General features: G+C 42.2%; 1 protein-coding gene across 16 annotated transcripts in view; it reads right to left on the bottom strand.

Moving 5' to 3' along the window:
• The window catches only part of LMO7 (LIM domain 7), a 139,143-nt gene that overhangs the window by 71,896 nt on the left and 43,827 nt on the right, over positions 1-23,420 (bottom strand). For 14 of the 16 annotated variants that reach the window (XM_054209132.1, XM_054209079.1, XM_054209069.1 and 11 more), the window contains exon 4: positions 6,745-6,851. In XM_054209132.1, the coding sequence (XP_054065107.1) occupies positions 6,745-6,851 (107 nt within the window). Of the gene's footprint in view, positions 1-6,744; positions 6,852-6,949; positions 6,977-7,062; positions 7,090-23,420 lie in introns of those variants that run through there. The other 2 variants (XM_054209167.1, XM_054209174.1) reach the window with 2 other exon arrangements.

Genomic DNA, 23,420 nt, shown 5'->3' with positions numbered 1-23,420 from the left:
GGGTGTTTTGTTTTTCTTTTTCTTTTTTTTTGAAGCCAAATTAGAACTAGGTTTTTCAAGTCATTAAAATGTGTGTTTCTTGGAAAAAAAATCAGTACAGCAAATTCAGGTTCCGCTCCATCATACCCTCTTATTCTAAGCATGAAATACTTCAGCAAAAAGTTTCCAGGAAGATACAGTAACCCTGCAAATATATTAGATATGGAAGACGACACAAGTGTGAATTCAGTGTTACCAAGAGCAAACACCAGCTCTGAGCTACCTGATCACAAACTGACTTGCACTGTCTCTCTCTCTGACAGCGCGAGCCAATTTGTAGGCAGTCTGTCTCTCTCTCAAGTCTGCCTCCTTTAAGCAAAATACAGCAGCTCTTCCCAAGGCACAAAACGGTGTACAAGTCCCAAAAAAGTATCTCATCATTACACCTTAAGCTTCCAGCTAAGTCCCTTGCCAGACAGTTCAAAGATCTGAGCGTTACTGGCAAAGCAACCCCAAAAAACTCCTCCCAAGATTGAGAGGTGGTACTGCTTTCATGATTAAAGCTCTCCAAAAATCAGATTTCTAAGACAACAATCCTCCACTGAAAAAGACCATCTTTTCAGTGGTTTTTATGCAGATTGCCTTCTCTGGTGATCTAGTCGGCAGTGGTACCATTCATCCCATAGAACAGAAATTTCACTGTGCCTTTGTTGACCCTGCAGAAGCAAGCACCCTGAGCAGGAAACACAAGTGGAATCAGGAAACACAGCGTATTGCCCAGCACTAGACAGGAAGAACATGAAAGTCATAAGAAGCTATCAACTTTTATATATATATAAAAAAAAAAACCAAAACCCAACCACAAACAACCAAACCAACCACCCAAAAAATACCAACAAACCAAACTCTTTTCTGATTCGAAACTAAAATCTACAGTTATTTTCCTACCACATGAAGAATGGGAAATTGCTAAAACACTGAACATAGAACTGGAAGAAGCTACATCTGCATTCAACCCCTCTCTGCTACTGCTTTGCTGCTATTTTCAGGAACCCTATTATATCAGCGCATTTAGTGGTTGCACCCAAAAAGGCAAGTGAAGCAACTTCATCACTGAAAGAAGGCGCTGGCGTTATTGTAAGTAACCTGAATGATGGGATAAAGAAGTTAGGTACCAGAGGATGCTTTGTGTTTGGCTTAGCTTGGCGCGGGAAGGCTTCCTTTTCGAGATGGTTGCTTAGTAAGGGACAATAGCTGTGATATGGCAGGCAGTGATTCTGCATGTATGCTTAAAAATAGTTTATGTTGATATAGTGGGAGGTGACCCTACCCATGGCAGGGGGTTAAAGATCATCACAAGATGATCTTTAAGGTCCCTTCCAACCCAAACCATTCTATGATTCTATAATAATTGTTCATTCTTATTTAATCAGAAGAAAACCCCATGACATGTATCCTGCTCCAGATGGATGAAAAGATGCAGAATACATTCTTACAATCACATCACTTAGCAACTATTTCATTTTCTCCGGATTTATTTTAAGAGCATCCAATCTCTCAAAAAACTTTTTTTGTGGCATTTTAAATTCAGAAAGCATTATTTCTGATCTGAAATAGAGGGCCTGTCTCAAAAACTCAGCTTCTGAAATGCATGAACACGAGGATGAACACGACAGGTAACAGTTGTTACTTCCCTCCAGTTGACTCCGGTAGTTACATACGCTACAGAAGGCACAGCATCCAAATTTTTCCAGAGTTGCTTTTTGCTTTAGGAAATAATGAAAAATAATTGTGCTAAATAAACATTAAATTGGTAAGTTAAAGCTATCCAAAAGTTAGAAATGCCAGGGCCAGAGTCAGAGCTCCGTTATTTCATCTCATGTATGCACTTAATCCCACTTCAGCAAGACTTTTCCAACAGGGTTTTCTGTTTGCCTTATATGATGTGCACTTTATTTAGCATACAGGATTGATAATGAATATGTGTAGAAGTATAGAGCAGCAAAAAGTTGAAGGCCTTATCCAAATACTGAGTTCTGCAAGGTGCTGAGATACTTCCAGCTATCTTTGGAGACAATTTTTGAGTTTTGTTCAAGACCTACTCTAAATATAACACTGTAGTAATAATTTTGATTTGGTATTTCATTGAAGAACTAAATTAATATAGGAAAACTTCAACATCAAGACTCAGGGACTTGCAGTATCTTTAAAAAAAGCTTGTTATTTAGTATTAAGGTAGTGAACTGTTTCATCATTTTTTTCCTTAGTTTAATATTTTCATCTATAAAACCACTATTGTTTGGATTTATCAGTACTATTTAATGAGATTCTTTAAGCGGATACCTCACTCTACAGAATTAGAATTTTTTTCAGATGGAAGAATTAACTCCCTTGAAGGACAAGACAAATTTTAATTATGCCATCCATCTGATTATTGAGGCTGCCTCCTTTTAAAACTGTGATTTGGGATAACACATGCCGTCAGAATAGAAGTTTGATGTCCGGCTAAGCAAATCCTCACTTTTAACTGCATGGCATGATTTTACTCAGAACTCTTCCACAGCTGGGAACAACTGGGTGTGTCACCTCTAAAGAGCTGGGTAAGGAAGTGCTTAACATTTTTAAATAGTAACCATGCTGACAACTGAGACCCACTAAGCTCGTATTACATTCTGACTTTGATAGAACTAAAAAAGAATCAAATGAAGTATTAAGACCTTTCGTTACTATAAAAACAAACAAACAAACAGAACAAACAACAAAAAAAAAAAAACAACGACAATCTGCTGGGCTTTAAAATAACAACTCCTCTGATTAAAAATAATAAGATCCTAGGCTAAAAAAATCAAATATACTGGACGAACTGAAGAGGGACACATACACGTTTACACAAATAACTAGCCACGAAACAAGAAGATACGCACATAACTGCCAGACATGGTATGTGAGGAATAAATCCATCTGGATAATCTTTATTGGAACACATGACACATTACTGTACTGTACCATTGAACAATAACTTCTGCAGACTTACAGAAAAACTGAACTATAAATCTCAGACGTTAATCCACACTCCCATTTTCTTTGGCAGAAAAGAAACCATCCATGCCAGTATATTTTTCCACATCACCCAACTACTAAGCTCATCGCTGATCTGGCGAAGCATGAGGTTTGCAAGGCTTTGAACAGCAACCAGTAATTTTAACCAGCCCTCTTCACACAAACTTCTAAACAATAAAATTTTAAGGAGCTTTTTCTTTGCAAAAAGGATAATCACATAATCACTTGGAACCGAGAATCTGGATATTTAAGAGGATTCTTGCCTCTCCTGTCCCAGATACTAGTAGTAATTACAGAGGAGGGTTCCACATTATGGCTGTGCATCATCTCAGTTACAACAGAAATCAAAATGCAAGTGAAAGTTGCAAACTCCTTACCAGATAGGAAGATTATTTTCTTAGTACAGTTTCTGGCAAGCCATCAGGAACACGGGGTCTATGCCTTAACTCAGGTGACACAAGAACATTACACCACGTGCAAATAAAGAGTTTGATATTTCTTAACGGCTTGGCATTATTGTTGATGAGACAGAAAGGCAGAGCATGTTTAGCAAAGGTACAGTGAAAGGCAGCAAGCACACAAGAAATGAGGTATGAGGAGAAAATAACTTTTCCTGCTGGGAAGGAAGCCTGCCCAGTCGGGACAGGACAGCGGTCTGAGATGCCAGCAGCCTGAGGGTGAATGAATTCCCCCAAGGCAAGAAGGAGGTTGTACCACACACAACTGCCAGGCAGCAGGCACAGGAGGAACAGAGGGAACACCTCGTCATAGAGCACATCATCCTCAGAGGGGTGGTGTTCCTCCTGCAGGACCTGCCCAGCACCAAAGACATCAGAGCAATTAGACAAGCCTACAGAAGGCAGAGGCATGGAGATCCAACCTCCCAGCCAGTGTCAGAGACTGGTTTTGCTCTGACATAAGATGACAACTCTCACGTCCTCCTCAGCAAAAGCAGCAGACCCACCTTTTCCATGCTACCTTCCTCTTCTCTATTTTCCACATACAAGGCAAATCAGGCATCCTCTGATGCCTGGCACTACGTAAATGTATCCTACCAGCGTGCTGTTCTCAGCCATCCCCGCCTGAAAAGCTGACTGTTTAAGCAACAGTTTATTTAATCTATTTTGGGTAGATAAAAAGCACGCGCTAACCGTGGTGCAACAGCAGAACACGGCGAGAGTGCCGAGGTGTCAAAATACACACTGCTTCAGGCACACGCTAATGTTACGCTGTACAACCTATCGCAGCTGGTTTAAGATGCGGGCAATTAGCCTCAGGTGACAGCGGCAAAGTGAATTTGCTTAGGAATGTCAGAAAGCCAAAAATGAAATGCAGTCTTCTACAAAAATCAGCATATATAAAAAAAAAAAAAGTTTTCCCTCTTTGTGAAGAGAAATGATTTACTGGATTTATTGTTAACGCGGAGTCCAAGGTTAACAGAGGATAATGCAAAAGCAAGACATGAAACAATATCCCTTTTCTGAGGCCTGGCGTCCTACAAGTTTTGAAGACATTTGTAATTCAGCTCGAATATACGAAATTCCTTATTTCTAGTAAATAACAATAATTAAAAAAATAGATCAGGTAAAGTTCCTGATCAGACAGCATTTCTCTCCTGACACACATATGACTCTCTCTGGAAACCCTCTGAAAACCAGCTTGCCCTCTGGGTAGCCAAGTGATGCATAATTAACTTTTCAATGGAGAAAGTTATCTTCGTATAACTTATTTCCTTCATTTCTTGGAATCAAACTTCCCTATCCGATCCCTCCCCAAACTCCTAAACATGTCAAAATGTGCTAGCATCATTAGGTAACCACTTTACAGCATGCTCAGATGCAGAAGTTTTGAATTACTCTATGAGCATTTTACACACACTGTGGGACTGTCATTTGATAAGTAACGTGCAGAAAATCAAACATATACTGAAACAAATTAAAAGAGCATGGCTATACTGCTGGCAGCTCTTTCGACTCTTAACCCAGACCCCTTGCGTTGCTGTCCATAAGAAGTGCTCGAGAGTTAAATCTGGGTTTTTGAAAAACACTAACTAATCCACTGATGAGTAGGTATGATGTAAAAGCCCCATTGTCTTATGATGACTTCAAATTCCAGCTTACTCTCTGCTCCTGGAGCCTGGAAGGGAACTGGTGGAGATGAAAGGACCCAAAAAAACCCCCCACTTAGAGACCCACGGGATGCATTTCATGGCTGACCTCACTTGGGCACCGCGGTTAACGTAGGGACGAGTTGGACAACATACCTTGCACAACAGTTGGCTAACTCGACCTCCCCGGGGTTTCAGCTTGTCGCTATTGACGCTGCTGAAGACCAGCTCCTGCCCGCGCCTCCAACCCTTCCCAGCTATCCCCTTCCAGCAAACCTCCACCAAAAATAACTTTAGCAAGGGTTTTGCGGACAATTAAAGCATGGCAGAGGTTAGCAACCCTCCAGCTTTTGGCATGACATAGGAACGAGGAGGGAGAATATGGGCGTCCTGGAAAGGCGCCAAATCCCTAAACACCACATTAGCGAGAAATTACGTTTTGGGTATGAGTCAAAGATTGGAAAACGCGTTGCCTTCTCAAGTATCAGACCTCAAAATGGTACGAACTTTCATTCTGAAAGCAGGCAGAGAGTATGTCAACACGCTACCACCTGATCCACCTACAAGAGATTTCTTTCTAATTAAAGCGGTTATGTGTCATTTCACAATATTTTTTCCCCCTTGTATTTACAGAAATATTACTGCCTATTCCTCTTTGATAAAACTGGTAACTTAAGACAAGAATCAGTTCTTAACATTTAACCTGACAGTTTTCCAGCAAAACTCACTAAAGCTTCTCTTTTATTTTTGGAGACTTAACAATAAATCCAGCCCTTCTACCGACACAATAAAAACAGCTAAAACTGTAAAAAAGCAAGATGCCCCGAGACAATATTTTTCCACAACACATTTGTCTTAAAACACCTGTTAATTGTCTATATAGACACCTGCAGACGCTCCACCTGAATCTCCCAGAAACTAGTAATAAAACTTGTATTAGGAGACACAGCAGTCCTGAAATCTGAGAATCCACTTACTATATTTCAGAACCAAACCACTGCTATTTCACAGGGAAACTCTTTTCTCTGTAAACATGACAATTACCCTTTGTGCAATTCAGTACTTGGTTTCTACTCACACACACACACTCCTTGACAGGAGATGTGACATTCGGTGACAAAAATCTGATTAATTTTCGGAGTGGGAAGACCAGGGGTGCTTTAGGAACGTGGTACCAGAGCCTCAGAGCTGTTCAGATAAGTAACAGAAGTACCACCTCAGCCTTTCAGATTTTACTTTGGTAATCTCTAAGCATAAAGGGAAGCGATGCTTTCGATATCATTTAACAGCTAATTTTGCTCCAAGTTTACAATAGCCTGAAAAGCTTCCCTCTCATACATTAAATGCTGAAAATATTCATTAACAATTAGCTTGCTTGTAAGGCATAATACCACTTCATTTTTTAAATTAAATTTGTGCAATCTTATCTACCAGCCTTAACAACGCTTAAACCCTCACCACAGTATTCAGAACTGCTCGTACCAGATTAAAAGAAAAATTTTCCATAGGCAAACATTAAAAAAAAAAAAAAAAAAAAAAAGACTGTTAAACAGCTTAGAGGGAGAAGGAAAGGGAAAGAACAAAACCACAAAACTCACTTGACTGTAACTCGATTGGACAAATCCTGGAGATCTCCTGGGTGAAAAAGCTGAGCTTCTTTCAGTCCAATATTTTCGCACGCTTTCAGAAAAACATTTATGTTATCCTGCGAAGAGAAGTAGAAAGCAGTTGCTCAGTTAAAAGCACTAAGCAGGTTTTGCAAGATGATTAGCGCGAGCCTTTAAATGTCAAAGTCCAGCTCACGGAAATAATCCTGAAAAAAAGCAGTCTTCTGGATCATAAACGCAGGTCGTTTCTCAGGCGCAGGGGCAGGCTGGGTTGCGATCTCGGTGACTGAGGGGTACGTTAAAGATTACCTGGCATAAGGCAGTGGCGAGCCAGTAGGCAGCAATCTCCACTTTGATGTCAGCTCTGCTCAGCAAACAAACGCCCTCTTCCTAGCTTTGCACGACAAGCCTCACCTCTTGCCTTTAAAAATAACTCCAGCTACTGACATTCACCACCCAGAAACTCTTGGCAGGGGAGGAAGAAGAGGAGGGACGCGCTGTTTCTATGCTCACAGACCGACGAGGGAATACTGCACCTGGAGCCTGGGTTTGGTTGCTGAGCAAAGCTACGGAGAGACAGAAACCAAACTGTATTCAGCTCTGCTGCTTCCTTACTTGGGGGGTTTTCCCCTCCTTTGCGTTCCTCCCCTTCCACTCCACAACCTGCCCCCCCCGCCCTTCCCCCCCAGATCACACCAATATCTACCAAAATATAGGTGCGGTGTATCACAGCACCCACTCGCTGCACCTGCTGCAGATCAACCGAATGGCAAGAGCAAGGTTAAAAAAATAAAAATAAATCTGACGATATAGAGAGAGATTATACAACTTGTGATCTCTTTCCACTTCATAAACAATAGGCAAGAAATTCCTTCTCGTTAAGGCGGAATGCTATCAACAACAAAAGAATGTGCCCTCTTGCGCACTTGCTCCCTTCAGCTGGAAGCCACGGGAAAAGGTACACAAAGTTACTTAATCCTAAAACCACGCACAGCCCTGTCATTCAAAGGGTTTTTAAGTGAAGGTACTGGCATCAGAGTTTCACAGTATGGAAAAGCTCCGCTTCACCAGTTTAATACACTTTAAACTTTTTTTTTTTTTAAACATATATTCGCTGGATGTTACAATTATTCCATAATTTAAAATTTATTTAAAAAAAAAAAAATCCAGAGAGAGAACAGCAGCTGCTTCTAATACAGACTTTAAAAAGTAAAATAAATACTTAAAAAAAAAAGTAAAGCAAACCCAAGAATCCCCACAACCTTCTGTTTTGAAGGTCCCTAGGATTCTAGTATTTCTTATCAGTCTGTAAACATGGCTTCATTCAAGGAAAATACTTGAACAAGGTATTCCCCATGCAGGCTGCAGGCTCCGCGTTACCACATCCAAAAGATCGCCAAGTGTCTCGCGCCATGAAGGTTATGCCCCAAAGCCTAACGGGGGCTGTTCTGCTGGGGCAGGGGAGACAACATGACAATGATGATGGGGGACATGACACGATGGTGGATGAGCAGAAGGGGCTGAGAAGGATGGAGGACAGGCAACCTCACCTCTGCCTTGTCACCAGATCCTGCGGTACCCAAGGGGCTGCTGGCACAGGTGGCCAAGGTAGGGCTTCACATTGGGGATGCAACCTCAAGAGAGGCTTTTACTTTTCCTTCCCATGCAATGCCCCTACAGGGAAAGCTGGCTAAATATGGCATTTTTAGTCAATTAATAATTGAGTGTCACATTAGCACCAAAACCCCAAGGACTTGAGGAGGCATCGTTTCTTCTGCATGCAAGAGACCACAGGTTAAAGTCCCATTGAGAGAAGGAGAGGAACTACTTGTTAAACAACAAGACACATGCAACTATCAGGTCAGTATTTGGGGCTCTGAGGAGTGCAAGAAACAGGCAGGGAAGCCAACAGAAGAAAGCAGCACAGCAGAATAAACAAGCACTTGCAAGATCATGAACAGAACTGACACCAACACCAAGGCAGCATGCCCTGATTGGTCTGACCAGGCACCAAAACTCAAGAGTAAACTCCCAAACTTACGGGTTATGTCAACTGAACTGCGGAGAATGAGCACATTGTGCAGGTAAACAAGGAAGAAGACTCAGAGATTTAGAGAAATGGATGCTGCCTACACCCTGAGTGCAATGAAAACAAAGCAGAGGAATTGCTCATCAGCGGCTGCTCGGCTGCACAACTACCAAACTGTTGGGAGTACAAGAGAATTACCTTTGAAGGTGTCGCAGCAATTAAACCCATCAAATACCAACCTTCTGATAAACAACACTGACAGCCCCTGAGAATATCATCACCCACATGAGTCAAGACCTTCAGAAACGGGTCAGAGGCAGGGGGAGACAACACGGGAGGCAGAACACAGCTACTCTGTGCAGGATAAAACATGGTTCAAAATCCGCCTCCCCCCAGCTCCCAAGCCAGCAGTTCGATCACACCTACCATCTCGCAGGTGATTGCCCCAACACCAGCTCTCCTCCACTCAGGGCCTGGAATTCACCCCCAGAGCATCAAGAGAGGTTACCCAAAAGGATATTGTTCAGGTTTGGATATTGACACAAAAAGGTAGAATTTCAACAAATCAGCACTTCTAAATACTGTCCTTGCCAAGTTATTCTTGACCATCCCTAATCATCGTAGTAAATCACAGAAGCTAAAGGTCTTGAAATAGCTAGCAGCCGTTTTAAACCCTACCAGAATAATGAACCTGAAAATGAATTTAAAATAGCACCACAGAAATGAGCAGAAAAAAAAATGACAAGCTATCAACCTTGCAATTAGATTTATCATTAGAAATGTGAACGTGAACATTGTTCAGTGATTAATGCGCTCAAATATAGAAGCCATCATGCTATTCCTTTTACCAACATAAAAAGTACCAACATGTACTTTAAGAAGACTAATGGTCGTTACCTCTTCAGCTCCAAAGGGTATATTGCAATCTGAATCTCATCGTACTCCACAAAAAGGGTTCTTTTCAGAACTCAAAAGCCTGGAGAAGCACAACATACCAGGCCTAGCGCCCCGGTGACCACAAGTCACCCAAGCAGCGTGCTTGAGAAAAAAAGGGTTTCATGCCTGTGTCCACACTCCGCCTCTGCCACCAAGGGCTTCCCAGTCTCTGTAAATGAGGGCAGGATGTGTAAATTTCAGAAATGTTCAAATTAGCAGAGTTGCGGAGAAAGAGGAGTATGATGAGGGGAAGACAAGGGCCCTATATAATGGAGAGAACTGGAGAACCTGGTTCCAGTCACACCAATAAAATGGAGTATGAGAGGCAATACTGCTGCCATCTACCAGAATGAGGGGAGCAACACCAGAAGGGAAGAGAAGAGCTGCCAAGTCCAAAAGCAAGGATCCATGGTCAGGCAGATCAAATACATTTATGCAGAAAACATAAGGCTTCTGACCACTAAAAAAAAGAATGCTTCTCAACTGACTAATAGGGACAAAATCAACTAGATGATTTTAATACAGAGCTTGACCAATACATTTCTGTGAGCATCTGCAGTTGGAATTAGCATCATACAATTACAGGTCTTAAATGACAACAAAAACAAAGCCTAAAGCCTTAACCACAAAATTCAAGTACAATTCCCTTATGTTATTACTACTTCTAAGTGTTTTGGTGGGAGGAGGTGGAGAGGTTGGAATGAGACTGGGGGGCGGGAGGGGAGGCTGAATTTTTGAATTTTTTTTCCCCCAGACTACTGCATGATAAAACAGCAGAGCATTTCAGATACTCCCAGCACGACTGGAGTTTCCCACACCCTAACAGACTTACATTAAACACACACCGCGGAACGCTGACTAGGTAGAGCTATTACCTTTCAGCATTTCATTTTTGCCTCAAACTTCAAAGTAAACCGCACCCAAAAACTCTGTAAAAGTCGAAACACGGGAGAGACGGAGCCAGCAGCGGGAAGCAGGTCATCCACGAGCAGGCATTTAAATACCATCGTTCAGAGGAATGGCAAACAACACCGCATGCTTTCAGGCATGCACCTGCCTTTCTGGTCCCCACAGGGCATCACTAGTCACAAAACCTTCCCTCTATCTGTTGCTAAAGCATCCCCCTCTAACGAACGTTGAGAAGGAGATTGAGATGGCATGGCCCATACAGAAAGTGAGACTATGGTCCATGCCCTCCCTCCAATGTCCTAGAAGAGTGGGGTTGCCCTTCTCACTCCTGCAACCTCATGGACGTGAGGAGAGGAAAGAGCTGAGTTTTCCTTGCCCTTCCTGGCCAGCCCTAAGTGCTGCTTCTGCTCCTTGGCAAGGGGCAGGGTGGCTGCGCCAGAGCTCTGCAGCTCCAGCACGTGAATGTGGTGGGAAGAGCAGGTTTGCTGTTGCAGGGCTCCTCATTCCCATCGCTATCCTCCAGACTGCGAAGAAGAAGGCAGGCAGTCGCTGTATGGGAAAACATGACGATATGGACACCTTCCTTTAAAAAATAATAATTAAAAAAAGTAATCTAAAAAATTAGGGGGTCATGACTAGCAATAGTCATAGAATCACAGAATGGTTGGAGTTAGAAGGGACCTTAAAGATCACCTAGTTCCAAGCCCCCTGCCATGAGCAGGGACACCTCCCACTAGACCAGGCTGCTCAAAGCCCCATCCAGCCTGGCCTTGAACACCTCCAAGAGTGGGGCATCTGCAGCTTCTCTGGGCAACCTGTTCCAGTGCCTCACCACCCTCACAGTAAAGAATTTCTTCCTAATATCTAATCTAAATCTACCTTCTTTCAGTTTGAAGCCATTACCCCTCGTCCTACTGCTCCACTCCCTCATAAAGAATCCCTCCCCATTTCTCCTGTAGGCCCCCTTTAGGTACTGGAACTCTGTCATAAGGTCTCCCCAGAGCCTTCTCTTCTCCAGGCTGAACAACCCGAACTCTCTCGGCCTGTCTTCATAGGGGAGATAGTCCATCCCTCTGTTCGTCTTCGTGGCCCTCCTCTGGACTCGCTCCAACATGTCTTGGATGCAGTACTCCAGCTGTGTTTGCAACTGTTATCAGCTCCTACTGTTTGTCACCAAGGCAAGAACTTGAGACAAAGATGATGTGGCATTATGAAAAGGAAGACAAATGTATAGCACTGGTGAGGTGGTGGTGGGGAAGTACATAGGTTCCTCAACACAAAAACACAGGGGAAAAAAGAAAGGGCACTTCTAAAATGGAAAAAAAAATAGCAAGAGCAACAGGGAAATGAGGGAAAAGACAGGAGTAGACATGCAAAAACAATCAAAAAAGAGTTGACTTTAAGTAGGAGAAAAAAAACCCCAACCTGAGAAGGGGCATACAGTGGGTAAAATACAAAAAGAATTTTAAAAATCTCTAAAGTAAAAGAGCATGAAGTAAAAGGTAATTAAGAAGAGAGGTCTCCATATAAGAATGTTTAAATCCCAACTTATTTTGACTACTTGCATGCAATGCAACATCACACTAAATTTGGCTTGTGTATTTGAGTTGCAATTTAATTAAAAAAATAAATCCCTCATTATCGTGATTATCTGGGTGGGGCATGAATATTAATTTAAACAAGTGTGTAAATACATTCGCTTTCTTTAGGGTGCAGTCATGCTGTGTGGTAAGAATTCTCCCTAGCTAACTGTTTCTCTGAAACCCTACGCATGCACCGAAACACAGCGAGATCTCATAGGCATACAAGTTATGGCACATCTTTCAATTCAGTTGGCATCTGGAAGAAAAACAATTTAATTAACACCGTGTTTTTCTGTTTTTCCTGGCTGCGTCAGCCAATAGATGAAGACAGTCTGTCGTCTCTTACTCTTATGCAAATAGTCACCATTTTAGTTAAAGCCTTTGCCTCTACTGCTATACAAGCTCTGTTTTGGTTTGGTTTTTTTGTTGGGGTTTTTAGTTTTTTGGGTTGGGGTTGTTTTTTTGTTGTTTTTTTTTTTTTTCAGAGTAGGAAGGGGAAGGATGGAAACATAATTTCATAATGACACCTGATGCTCCCAGGACCGTGAAGCCTATTTGCATGGAAGTATTACAGCATCATGCAGACTGCGATCTGGTGCCAGAAGTTGTTTTCCATTTCCAGGCTCACAAAAAAAGGAAAGAAAAAACTACTTAGTACCTACAGTGCCTAGCAACAAAAAGTGGTGCAGTTCTTTGGCTACAGAATTCTGAAAAATCATCTGAATAGATCATCTTTAACAGGCATGTTTCTTAGCATTACATTTATGAAGATGTTTGGAGTCGTCTTGAAAGCTTATACTCTGTCTCCTTCAGCTCTGCATTCAAGACAAACCCTCTGTAATGGCACCTGCATCCCCATAAGTAAGGGCCTATTTCCATTACAAAAAGAGGTATTTTTTTAAAAAAGCAGAAAGTGTTTTTCATAGACGCAGCATTATACTGACCAGTAAAGCTGTCTCAAGTCAGTTTAATACAGAATTTGCAGCTGCATTTCGCAGCAGCATCGCTGCACAGCTATGCGCTGTTTCTATTCGGAGGTGGGGTAAGGGAAGAAACCTACAGCAGGAGCTCGTTGAACAAGTCAGGTAACTTGCTCTTCCTCGGAGGTACGTTTCGGTTATTAGGGCTGGCTGCGGGTGGGGGCAGAAGGGGTGAGGGGGAGAGCAGGGAACGGGCCTGAACCAACCTTGTGGTCTGACCACAGGCCTGGGAGCCAGGAACTCCCAATTACCACCTTGGCCTTGCACTTGGGGATGCTCAGTCACCTGTCACCCACACACCCCTGTCTGTAGACTGCGATCCCAGCTCCTGCTGTTTCTCTGAAGGCTGCTAACGGGTTCGACCTGGAACTGAAAGGAGGAGGAGAAGTGGGTGGAATGGCTAAACTACTTGTTCCCTCCCTTTTGGGGCCCAAAACTAAAAATAATAATTAAAATGCTCATCCTGCAGGCATAATTTGACTTAGAGTGACCTCAAGGCTTCTGTTGGGTAAATTATCCCACCTATAACAGCGTGCACAGAGCACTGTATTGGCCAAAGATCAGAAACGGTGCTAATTGCTTTGCCACTCCCCTCTGTGTGCCCTTCGTTGTTTTTCCACATTGGGTAAAATAATAAGTTACTGTGATCCTCGACGCAGGGATTCCCTGCCCCAGCTCTACACACAATTACAGATACCAACTCTTTAACGATTCACTTCCAGCTTTCCTCTCAAAAAGCAGGTGTTCCTGTCGCTAGAATACAGGAATGACACTTTCTGCATAAACTCTTCCCTCACCTTGGTGCTCCCAGTACTAATAACTGTAAATCATCGTGTTCCACTTCACCATTGAAATTCACGTGTCTCAGGGCTCAATCATTATGGAAACCACATTCTGAAGCAGCCTTAGATAAGTACCACTCTGGTTTTGAACAAAAAGGCCCATCCATCCCTGAAACCCCAACTCCATCTGCAATGACAGTAGCCAGTCATCACGGATCACTGTAAGACCAAGGTGTGTGTGGAAGGATCGTCCCCAGAGTTTGTTCCTCAGCTCCTGGAACTGCCCACCAACGTGTGTAACAGCCAGCAGAAGACCTTTGCCCAGCTCACCCCATTGCCTGCAACCTCTTGCAGTGCTGAGCTCCAGAGTTTCATTCCAGCAGGACTAATGGGATTAAGGAAAACATACAACAAAAATTAATGGGCTCTTTTTTTTTTTTTTTTTTAAGCAGAACTTCCGAGTTGACGGTTTTCGAGGTCCTTGACACAGGAAGGGCCCAACTGTCCCCAGTGATTCAAAATCCCTCCCAGGCCCACGTCTCTCACTGTGCAACAGCATAACCTTTGCTATGACATTACAGCCCTATATTGCAGCAACGTCGTCTACCAAATGAGCCTTCTATTGATAAGAGAGAGAGCGAATACCAGGTTGTAAACTGCAGGTGAGTTTCTGGCATGTCACTGGTACCAAATAAGGCCAGCTGGAAAGGAGAAGGGCAAGAGTACAGCACATAGGCACAGGGCAGGCATGCCCTGTTATTCGAGAGAGGTCTCTGTACTTCACAGCTTCATCCCATTTTGGACAAAACAAAGGGAATTTAGCCCTCCCACTTGCAGGACGTTCTTACTGTAAAGAAAGTATAGGCTCTGAAAGACAATATGGAATAACCATCCCAGGCTATTCCGTGTTTAGACAAGCCTTAACTTTCCCACCAGTTACTTGCATTCCAGTCAAGGGGAAAAAAAAAAAAAAAAAAAAAAAAAATAATCAAGTGATGTGCTTTTCACCCCGAACGGTTTATACAAAACAGACTTTATAAGCGAAGTGTGTAAAATACTCCAGTGCCAAGTCACCCCACTACACAGAACTGGAATGACAGTAATCCACTTAAAGGTGAAACTCCCCTGAAGCCTAATGAGTACTAAAAGAAGTAAAGACCTCTTGTTCTCAAAACACAAAGTTTTGGCAGAGATTGCTTTTCCCCTCTCCTTTTTTTTTTTTATTTGTAAACACAAGTTTTTTCTGTTTTTGCTCACACAGGTTAACCATTTGCTAGAGATGAAATTCAACCGCTCTGTACACAGGGCTTGAAACAGAGCAAGTTGTCTCAGATCCTCAATTCACGTAGTCCCTGATTTTTAGACTACGAGTTAGCACTTCACTCTTCCTAAAAGAGAATTTGGAAGTTTCCTCTAACTTTGCTTCCTTCAGCAGCCAAACTTCTTTTGTTTCTCAAGAGGATTAGCATCCTACTACCTTGTTTAACCCTTCCTGCCCTATGTGGGCTCATCCCGTAGTGCAGAGAAGCTCCCAAATAAACAGGCAGATTTGGAGATGATCTACCTCACAGCCCATCTGAACTCCCGCATTAATGCCAGGCTTCCTCGTGTCCTCCCTGTCCTCATGCCCCACAGAAAGTGAGCTCGGTGACCGCAGCTGCAGCGGCTCGGCATCCTGCGTTCGGCAGCATTTGGTGTTGGCATCGTATTTGGGAGCTCTTTTACATCCACATCACCGGAGGAGGGTGATTCAGCACGGGCACACAGGCACGGAGGTGTTCAGACAGGCGTTAAAAGATGTGGTATGAGGATTTCGTACCAAACAAAGGAGTGAGTAGCACAGCTGTACAGCTCCAGCACTGATACCACAGGGGAAAAAAAAAAAAAAAAAAAAAAATTGTCGCCGATGCAATTAACATCTACTTTCTTTGGAAATTGCCATGAGTTTTAAGCACCGCACATCAATAAAGTATTTGACAAGCCAGGAAGAAAAGCACCGTAGTGTCCAGCTGATGAAGATTTAACACAGATAAACACCCACTGCCGCAAGAAATCCGAAAACCGCACTTCCTTGGCAAAGGGAAGAGAAATGAGATGATGAATGTCTCAAGTATGATTTAAGGTGTGTACCTTTTCTACGTGGTTGACATTTTTTTTCCAGTTAGGAAGGAATGTTTCTTTACAAACACAGAAACAGTCATCAGTTATTTAAGGAAATAAAAATAGCATACAAATGGCAGAGTATACCACAGACTACACCTGACTGAGTTGATAAATGGAAATTTTTTGCAGTTTGTTTGGCAACCATATTTATGTATTTTGTTAAGCGCTGGCAAGTTAAGGCAAAAAAGGTCATACTTTTTCAGAGCTTTGGTTTAGAGCAGGGAGGGGCATGAAAAATTTCCACATTAGAAAGTTCTTGCTGCCAATCATACTACTTTATAGTTTGTTTACAAGAATTTTTAAATTAATTAATTAGCATTTTGACATCTCATCCCAGTAACAGGCTGGAAGCATCAGTTTGCAAGACATGATCTCATTTAAAGCAGCCCCAAAATACTACTTCTGATTCATGGAGATCAACCGACAGGCACAGCACTTGCCGTCCCCTGACAAGAGACCACAGCAAGTAGTTAAACCGCCATTTCTTGGGGGCTGCGCTCATTTAATTTCTCCCCAGTAACGTCTCCTAGATACATTTCACTTCATCATCACCCACCCAAAACCTGTCAAGTTCAATCCAGCGTCTGGGTTTCATTCTGCCTGATCGAAGTCTTGAGCAGCTACTAAAAATGTCACAAAGAGTTTGCATCAACCTCCCCTTTCCCCACACCCTACATTTCAAAGCGTTTAGGCAGCAACAGAAAACAATTAAAGGAAATTCAGAGCTAAGGCTGAAACGGACCATATGTTTTCAAGCAGAAGGGCACAAAACATCAGTAAACCACTGCCGAGATTACATACTCCCGCTATCAGGCATTGAAAGACTACAGAACAATGTCATCTCTAACTATTAATAACCGTACTTCCTTTCTAGCCCACAACCCTCTTTTCTTAATTGTCTAACAGAGGTATTTCCATAAAAGCCACATTCCTCTTTCCCATAAGACAGTAGAAGGAGTACCAGAAGTGATTTATAGTTCCACATAACATTCCTATCAGGTCTTGCATCACTCCTGACATTTGCTAATTTATAGTTTTAGGTTCTCAAAACTCAGGTCAGACATACTTTTTTGGGGTTGGTTTTTTTTTTTTTTTTTTTTTTTTGGTTTGCAGTAGAGTCTGACAGAGAATTGGACTGAAAGTCAAAATTTCACCTCTACCCTACTCTGACTTACTGATTGACCTCAGGAAAGTTGCTAAAACTCCCTCTGCCTACGCTCTGCTATCTTCAGGTACAGAACTGAAACCACGGCAAAGAGCTCTTTGCAAAGCATTCCGAGATCTAACATTTTTAAAACTGTTTATGTAAGTTTTAAAAATGCTTCATACATTTATAAAGAGCAAAAATTCATAACTTTTTTTTTTTTAAATGGGGATTTTCATCCCCCAGTTCATGTGTCCATCATTTTCCCAAATTTGAAGCAACATCTGCTTAGGAGTTTGAAGTAACAATAACTGAAACTTGGGAATTTTACAACAGAAACACACAGGCTAACTTCCAATTGCATTTTTCGTAGCACTGACAAAAATCTCACTAAAATTCATTAAGTAAGAAGTTTAACATGTTATTTGATGATCACTTCCCAAGTGAAAAGATATTTTCTCAGACTAATATAAATTCTTTAATGTCCAGGGGACTTGTTTGAGCACTTCAGCTGGACCACTGATCAAAGAAAGAAGTTTTCCCTCCCATGTAATTGCACTTGTCAGAACAAAACTAGATACTTAAGGTGTATCCCAGTCACCTGTTTGGTAACAGTCAGGTAGAAGTCCTCATCTGGTTGAAGCACTTTTAAAGATCTGAAGACGTTACTTAAACCAATGCAGTAAACATACCACTATACATTAAAATGCTTTTCAGTATTTCATGAGACTATATCATTTACCAGAGCAGACAGGTTTCAAGCTAAGTATAATAAAAGGCTGAAGCATCTGGGGTGGGGGGGACGAGACAAACCCACAGAAACAGTGCCTCAAACTGCCTGTTTGTTTTTTAAATACACTAAAATATGATCACTTAAAAGTTATGCTATCCTTCTTGGCAAGTACCATTTCTTTATTGAAAAAATAATCATAGCGGTTTGGGTTGGAAGGGACCTTTAAAGGTCATCTAGTCCAACCCCCCTGCAATGAGCAGGGACATCTTCAACCGGATCAGGTTGCTCAGAGCCCCGTCCAACCTGACCTGGAATGTTTCCAGGGATGGGGCAGCTACTACCCTCTGGGAAACCTATTCCAGTGTTTCACCACCCTCATCATAAAAAATTTCTTCCTTGTATCTAGCTTAAATCCACTCTCTTTTTCTTCAAAACCATTACCCCTTCTCCTATCGCAACAGGCCCTGCTAAAAAGTCTGTTTCCATCTTTCTTATAGGGGGCTTATAAGTATTGAATGGTTGCTGTAAGGTCTCCTGGAGCCTTCTCTTCTCCAGGCTGAACAACCCCAACTCTCTCAGCCTGTCTTCACAGGAGAGGTGCTCCAGCCCTCTGATCACCTTTGTGGCCCTCCTCTGGACTCACTCCAGCAGGTCCATGTCCTTCTTATGTTGGGGGCTCCAGAGCTGGACTCGCACCAGAGCAGAGTAGAGGGGCAGAATCACCTCCCTTGACCTGCTGGCCACACTTCTTTTGATGCGGCCCAGGATACAGTTGGCTTTCTGGGCTGTGAGCGCACATTGCCAGCTCATGTCCAGCTTCCCATCCAACAGTACCCCTAAGTCCTTCTTGGCAGGGCTGCTCTCAATCCCTTCATCCTCCAGCCTCTATTGATACTGGGGGTTGCCCTGACCCAGGTGTAGGACCTTGTACTTGGCTTTGTTGAACCTCAGGAAGTTCACACAGGCCCATGTCTTGAGCTCTGGATGGCATCCCATCCTTCTATCTGTGTCAACCGCACCACCCAGCTTGGTGTCACTGGCAAACTTGCTGAGGGTGCACTTGATCCCACTGTCTACGTCATTGATGGAGATATTAAACAGTACTGGTCCCAATACAGACCCTGAGGGACACCACTTGTCACCAATTTCCATCTAGACATTGAGCCGCCATTGACCACTACCCACTGGATAACCATGCAGCCAATTCTTCATCCACTGAATAGTCCATCCATCAAATCTATATGTCTCTGATTTAGAGAGAAGGATGTTGTGGGGGACCATGTCAAAGGCCTTACAGAAGTCCAGATAGATGACATCCGTACCTCTTCCCTTGTCCACTGATGTAGTCTCTCCATCATAGAAGGCCACTACGTTGGTCAGGCAGGACTTGCCCTTGGTCTCGAATCACCTCCCTGTGCTCCACGTGCCTTAGCATAGCTTCTAGGAAGATCTGTTCCATGATCCTCCCAGCCACAGAGGTGAAGCAGACAGGTCAGCAGTTCCCAGGGTCCTCCTTTCTACCCTTTTCAAGAATGTTTGCGATGTTTCCCATTTCCCACACATCTTTTGCTTCCCACAAGAAAAAGGAAAATAAAACTTTTAGGAAGTTTTATCACCTGCAGCATAAAAAGGATATTGAATGAAAAGAGGTAGATAACTACTACTATAAGGAGGAACCTCACCTCGCTTTTGCCATCTGAAGTGCTCCTCAACCTGCATTAAATGTACAGACTGCCTTATAAAGCAGAGCACACGTTGGATGCGTGGGGGTGTGACGCATTCTGACAGGGCATGAATTCTGTCAGACCATATCCACTTTAATTTTCTCCCCCTTACTTCAGTTTTAGATATATTTAAGTTAAAAGTCAGAAGAAACACCAATTGCTGTAAAACAAAAATCTCCACTCATGTAAGGATTATGCCAAGTAACTAGAAGTCTCTTAAAAGCCTTGTCTTTCTGAATTCCCCAACAACTTGTTGAGCACATTCATCCGGAAAACGGGCGATGATGCCTGTTTAACTTTGATCACACATTGAAATTATCAGCTTCTCAGAAAAAGACATGTATCATCTTGTGCGTTGCCTTATGAAAAGCAATTCCAGACTAATCAGCTTCCAGGTGAAAGCCATCAAATAGGATTTACGCAACTTCACTCTTCGCAGCACTGCTGCATACGCACTCACCCTGTACCTCTGAATTTACAGTCCACAGACAAATCAAAATCCCAAGACCCAGGTCAACCACGACAGAGGGTGATGGAGACAAGGCTTAAGGTAGAGCCCGCAGCTGCCATGTTAGTCACGATATGTTCTGGTACTCTTCAAAAAGGTGACTTACACCTTCAGAAGAAAAAAAAGCAATGCTCCACATCACTCGGTATTATTCCCTCATCACTGCAAAAGAAAAAGTCAGGCAAGCAAACAGAGCATGTCAAACGGTTATCAGCTCATTAGTCAGCTCTTGACCTAAATTTACGAGGCTATTTCTTATGAGTGTTTTTTGACACTTAGTTGCTGCACAACCAGCAGTTCCATCCAGGTTTGAGCCTTTATTTTTTGGTGTCTGGTATCAAAGCAAACAACAGTAGTTTTTTTGTAACTCAGTCCATGTATTTGTGTATTTGCTCTTCCTCCTTTTTCATGAGGAATAGAAAGAAGTTCTCTTTTACTCATTTTCTCATACCAGACTATTAATTAGCTACTATTAATATTACTAGTGTAGCAACTAATAATTCCTAATATCACTAATTAGCTAAAAAGCTACTATTAATATTACTAACGTAGCCCATACTAGTCAAAGTCACAGAGGAGGGGTTTAATATTTAAAAATTCAAATCATTTAAAAAAAATACAGAATGCAAGAAGACACTAAACATGGACCAATATAAAGGCTATAGCAAACAGAAGGAGGTGAACAGCAGGAGAAAATAAATAGGCAGGATTTTCAGCATGAAGAAATGAACTTTGGAAGCAGAGCTGCTTTGAAAAATCGATTATTCTTTTAAATTAAAATAAAACAACTTGTATTAATATTACCATCAGATTTTTTAAATTTCAGTGTAAAACACAGCTAATTTGATTCTAAGTAATCTAGAGAAGGCATTTTGTAACTAACTCCTAAATAAAACATACAACTGAAATAATCTTCACTTTGCGTGGATTTTACCTGAAAAATTGTTTCTGAAGTGTCCTATAATAAAGTCAAAATGTCATCTGCATGCCGTTCCCCTGCAACACACACGCACACACAAAAAAGAAAAAGCCAACCTTGTCAAGAAAACTTTCCCACAGAAAAGGAAATTTTGGCCCGCTCTACTTGATGACAAGAGATAAGGAAGTACCAGGGCGGTTCCACGGTTTGCAAAGTGTTAGGCACAAAAGCTCAGAAAAATATTTTCTAATGGCAACATTTTTATCTTCTCCATCCGTTTTTATCTCCCCTTTCATTTTGGTATAGTTTTCTTTCATATTTATCCCTTCTTTCCTTTATTATTCCTGACTTTCCTGGTTAGGAGGTATAAGCTGATGACCTCCATAACAAAGTGGCTCTCCTCCACTGTTTGAGGTGGTTGTCTTGGTACAAGTGAAATGAATACCTTCTGATACATTGAAAAGTAAATTATAGAATGTAGTGGTGTTATATTAGATTGCATTAAAGAGAGGGAATGATGTTTGAGTAGCAATTGTCAGAAGGGCATGTTGGGCCTTGAACCAGGAAAGTAAGTGTTTTAAAAAATCCTGCCTGGAAAACTAGCAAGATGCTTCTCACCCTAAAGGAACCCTAATTCCCCACTAGACGAAAAAAATCCCGCTCTACAATATTTCAGATGCACATGTTCAAACCTGGGACTGCCTAGAGGTGTGCAGTTTTATTCTCTTGTGTGAAAGGGAAACAAAAGGTCACCAAAAAACCCTCTGCCAAAGCTGAAGAGCTTCATGAAGATGACATTTGGTGCTAATATTCATCCAGCACTCACACTGAGGCAGTCAGAGTTAGCAACATCTCTACTCGTTTGAAATGAAGGACCAGCGTTTAAAAGGAAAAAGAAAAAAAAAGAAAAAAAAAGAAAAAAACCCCACACAAACACAATGCTAATGGCATTTCATTTACAATTCTAAAAATCCAATAGCTTTCTACTTTGCCCTGTGGTTTGACCACAGCCCTCACACCTCTGATGTGATGAAATGCTTCCCGACCACAGAGCAAAGCGTTGCACTTCCATCTTACTCACAGGAGCTGCAAGGAAAGACAGATGGTCTTAGAAGACCAAATTGGTATGTTGCAAGGCAAGGTCCCCATCAGCTATCACTCTCCACAGGAAATACTGACTCTGACTCTGAGTTTGCTTCACCACCTGGTCTCAGCTGGAAACTTACTTTAACTAAAATTTTGCCTTGCTACAGAGCACACAGTTATTCCTCCTAAGCAATGAGCAATGCATTATTCTGACAGATACGTTGAGCTCGCATATACTGTACAAAACTCATTCATCTTCCCACTGTCTCATAATGTCTTATGTCTTCCATCCCAGTTTATGATTCTCTGCGTTCAGCCAACTGAGCTGGAAACGTGACATTTCTGGGGAACAACGGCGCTGCAGCCAGAGATGCGCCTCTGAAAAAGCTCAGCAGAGCCGTGCTGGAAAATATGTCGTCAGACCACAAAGTCCTCCCCCTCATGCGATTATATCCAAACCATCTCACATGCTGGGATTCAAGCTGAAAAGCCCGTATGTATTGAGAAGCTTGTTTTCTTTGGGTTTGCTTTTGCTAAGCATTCATTTTATTCCCCCCCCTACCCCCGCCCCCCAAGAACTCCAAGCAAAATCATTTTGCAGGATCTGACCCCAGCAAGATTTATCAATTTGAGTCATATTCTTTAAACACCATCTCTATTTCATATAAGTACGGACCAGAAAAAGCAGATTTTTAAGGCAGACTGCACTTACACTACTGTGCATAATGAAACCCCAGCTTCCACAATCCTCTGACCTTTTGGTTACTCTTACCATGTCCCCCAGAAATGCCGGAGGACTTCAGGAACTGCTACCTCTGATCCAGTTTGCTTGCCTGCTCTGACATACTAGGGAAAAATACATGCATTGCTCTTTACACAAACTGTGTATTTTGAACGGTTTGAAAAATAAGCAGAAATTAAATTTTACTTTTCCAGAAACTATTTTAGTGAAAAGGTCTTAAGTGGCATTTAAAAAAAAAAAAAAAAAAAAAAGGCCAAAATTAAAGCAAACAAATCAACAGCCACGTCCCAGTTAATTCCCCCTTGGGAAACCTACGAGAACATGACCGTCTCCAAAATCTGCCGTGTGCTGTTAAAAATCAACCTGCTGCAAGAGGCATCTTTCTGTGACTACTGCTGGAGTTAGTCCTTTGCACCCTGCAGATGGCAC

This window comes from Rissa tridactyla, chromosome 1 (assembly GCF_028500815.1).
Source record: "Rissa tridactyla isolate bRisTri1 chromosome 1, bRisTri1.patW.cur.20221130, whole genome shotgun sequence".
Taxonomy (NCBI): Eukaryota; Metazoa; Chordata; class Aves; order Charadriiformes; family Laridae; genus Rissa; species Rissa tridactyla.
This window is presented reverse-complemented; position numbering and strand designations above follow the sequence as displayed.